General features: G+C 40.2%; 1 protein-coding gene across 1 annotated transcript; it reads right to left on the bottom strand.

Moving 5' to 3' along the window:
* Nucleotides 1–819: 819 nt before the first annotated feature.
* On the bottom strand, nt 820–2,300 carry LOC104613050 (heavy metal-associated isoprenylated plant protein 39-like). Its single transcript, XM_010280740.3, has 3 exons — nt 2,139–2,300; nt 1,581–1,656; nt 820–1,461 (listed from the first exon to the last, which is right to left on the bottom strand). Exons 1-3 carry the CDS (start codon nt 2,142–2,144, stop codon nt 1,148–1,150), a joined length of 396 nt encoding a protein of 131 aa, XP_010279042.1. The 5' UTR covers nt 2,145–2,300; the 3' UTR covers nt 820–1,147.
* Between the last annotated feature and the right edge of the window lie 1,115 nt (nt 2,301–3,415).

Genomic DNA, 3,415 nt, shown 5'->3' with positions numbered 1-3,415 from the left:
TTCCAGCCGCCCAACCGGACCCCATCTGGTTCCCCTAGGCAGTTGCAGACTTGAACAGAGAATTGGACCAATGGACTAATCCAATCAAGTTTCAAACAGATCCAGTGCCAGAATAATCTGACCCACCAGATGGTCCCTTCTCAGTAGGTTTCTCTTAAAAATTTTCCTGCTTCAGTGTGTGTGCCTGTACCTTTTAAGAGAAGACAACATCATAAAACGGAGCACCATAACTGAATCCAAATGCAGCCAATTGTAGTTTACTATTGGATTATTAATGATAAACATTTCAAACTATAGCAACTTAGCATTGAACCAGATCTACCTCCATACGAGATTATGATTTTATTAGAACAAAAAAGTATGAGATCCCACAATTAAGTATTGGTTTCTCGATCGAAAACATGGTTTTGATTAATGCATTTGGTATTTGCAGCATATTAATAATTCATATTTGTGTCAGAACCGTCTTCAGTCTTCACATTATCCCAATAGTTTATTACGCCAGAGGCCAGACGTAGCATATACACCAAGTCCTTTACTATTTAAATATTTGATTTGTTGTTTTAACGAAATCTGACCACAAATCCCAATAGTTTCAAGGCAGAATGCCGTCTTAAACGGAAAAATTATAACCAGCGTCAAGCACAGTCTTTGTTGATATTGAATGTGGAATCAGAGAGAGGTTTGTTTATTAAACTCTTGTTTGCTTGATGAGAAAGCTTTATAAGCTCAGTAATTCCCAAAAGTGATATCATTGCTTAAAAAGCTGTAAATGTGAAGAATTTGGTCCAAATTAATAAATTAGGGACTAGAAGAGTGTAACTGTTAATCCAAAGGAGCACCATTATTCTCAATGAAACAATATGAATCAAGCATCTCATTTTCTCCCACAGAGGTTTGAAACGATGGAAAATTCTGACTAAGAAGCTCTTAATACATACCAAAATTAATTTATACTCCCTAGTCTCTCTATAGTCTATACAGTAACAATCCTTGATCGAACAAAGTAAAACAATAGAAACCAATCAATCAACGCACCACAATGAACTGTACATATTAGCCTCTGTGTTCTGGGTGATAGTATTGGAATCCATCCCCTGAGGAAGAAGGCATCTGTTTTCCTCTTCATCTCCCTGAAATCTGAGAATTAACAGATAACACAAGCATTCGGATTCTCTTCTGCACTATGGGCATAGTAATGGGTCGTCATGCAGGGATTATAAGCCTGGTATGCCTTGACAAGGTTCTGGATCTGCTGCTCGACTGTTTCTTTCTTTGGCTCTTCTTTCTTGGGTTCCTCTTTTTTGGCTTCTTCCTTCTTCTCAGGCTCTTTTGCAGGCCCAACAGAGACTATATCCGCATACGAAAGTTTGCGCAGTTTACTTACAATTTGTACAGGGTCGACGTCTCCGACCACTGTCAATTTATTCTCCTTCATGTCCACAGAGATGGAATCGATTCCTACACATTCATCAAGAAGAAAATCAACAGTTAGGAAGACAGATTTATTTGTCCTTTTTTTTCCCTCCAGAACTGGGTTTTCTTTCTTCTGTAACTAATAGTGAGCAAAAACTTGATACCTTGAAGGGTAGAGACTGCCTTCATGGCCTTCTGCTTGGCTTTGTCGTCATGTAAATTCAACTTCAACACCACTTTCTGCAAGGAAAGAGCACAGAGAATCAAGTAAGGTTACTCTAAAAATTGAAACAGCATAAAATCCAACAAGAACGAATATTCAAATAATCAATTTTGATCTTCTAAAACTGATCAACTTAGTTCGGAAAGACTCCCCGGCCCAAAAGTTCAAAAGATTCGGAGAAATCATTCCCCCAACAAAAGTAGTCTGAGCTTTTCAAAACAAATCACAACCAACAAAGCATCGAAAAATCTTCAAAAATAATCCCCCTTTCCCCCAAAAGGCCAACTGAACCCAGAAACAGGGAGGAAATGGAAAGTCCATCAAAACTCAACAAATTCTTCAAGAAACAAGCCCTATAAGAGTTTCGTGAATCTAACAACCCCTCAAACAGAACGACCCATATCACAGAAAAATGTCAGACCAAAGAAAATTGGTGTTTCAAAGCAAACAATCAGACTGAGAAACTGGAGTAAATTGTGACGAAAGAGAGAAAACCCACCTTCATTTCTTCGGATTTTCAGTGAACTGACCAAGAATTGAGACGGTAATCGTTGATCAAGTCTGTAAGAAAGAATATTAAACACAGAGATAACGAAAGCAAAGACTGAAAGAACAAAATAAGAAGAGGAAGAAGAAAATATCTAGAAGTAGTGGAAGGCTTAGAGAAGAATTCGGTCAACAAAGATGTATGGAAGGAAGAAAGAGATACAGCCAACTGCACCTCGCACTCGGGCAGTTTCTAAGAAGACACGGAAGGTTATATACGCAAAAGGTCGTACAAAACGGAAGCAGTGAAGAAGCTCTCTCTCACCCCCTCTTTTATGGTGACGTCTCTGGCGGCCGGTCTTCTAGTCGAGGAGGAGTCCTTATTCACTGTTGCATGCATATTTCTATAAAGCCATCTAGTTAGATCATAGCCATTAAATAAGTACACGTCACCATTTTACAAAATATCGGATTGTGGCTGATATTTAAATTGAGAGGGAAGAGTCGAAAGGAAAGGAGAATGGACCCTACGTTTGGGTCCCATCTGTGGAGATTTAACTTTTTCCGTGGATATATATAACGAAGTTATGATAGCCATTAGATTGGTTTGGTATCACCGTATTAGTGGGACCATTGCATATAAAGAAAGAACAACCGTGTGGGGTCTGTAGTATATGGACTAGGGGCGTTCTATCTCTTCTAAGACGACTTCACAAATTCACGACGACACCCACCGCCCGTTGAATTGGTCTGGTCTCTCGATGAGACCTGCGAGAAGAAGAAGACCAAGCATAGCGTCACCAGTGGCTGATTCAGACCAATATGGCCAAGTATGGCTTCGTGGCAAGATTAGAACCTCACATATCGAAGTATGCTGTTTCTAAGGCCCCGTTTATTTTCACTTACCTGGGCAAGTGCTTCTTTAGGTATTTTTTTTTCTGAATAATTTTGGTTTGCACGTTTTTGTGTGATACATGATGTAGCGCGATCTAACTGCTCCCTACTGGAGGTGACTTGGCTTCCAGTCAAACGACGGACTAGGTTGATCTGCAAGAGGAGGATCAAAGAACCTGGGATTGTTAACCCGGCGAGGTTGCTCCGATGTTTAAGTTAGTAGACCGTTGCGAGCTAAAAAGCTTAAAAGTGTAGAGAGCTAAAGAGCAAAGTAATCACGCGTACCTTGAGCCACCGGGGGAGGAGCCTTTATAAAGTCGAGTCCTCGCGGGTTTCGCAGATCAGTTCCGGGATCTTCGTCACGATGAGATTCGTTTCCGCATTAATTGAGGGATA

This window comes from Nelumbo nucifera, chromosome 6, assembly GCF_055504915.1.
Source record: "Nelumbo nucifera cultivar China Antique chromosome 6, China Antique-T2T, whole genome shotgun sequence".
NCBI classification, from domain to species: domain Eukaryota; kingdom Viridiplantae; phylum Streptophyta; class Magnoliopsida; order Proteales; family Nelumbonaceae; genus Nelumbo; species Nelumbo nucifera.
Note: the sequence above shows the minus strand (reverse complement) of the source record. Positions and strands in the feature narration are given on the sequence as shown.

Coding starts and splice junctions, on each gene's coding strand:
- LOC104613050 (XM_010280740.3), bottom strand. Junction 1,462..1,580: donor GGCAGTCTCTACCCTTCAAG/GTATCAAGTTTT, acceptor ATGAATGTGTAG/GAATCGATTCCATCTCTGTG.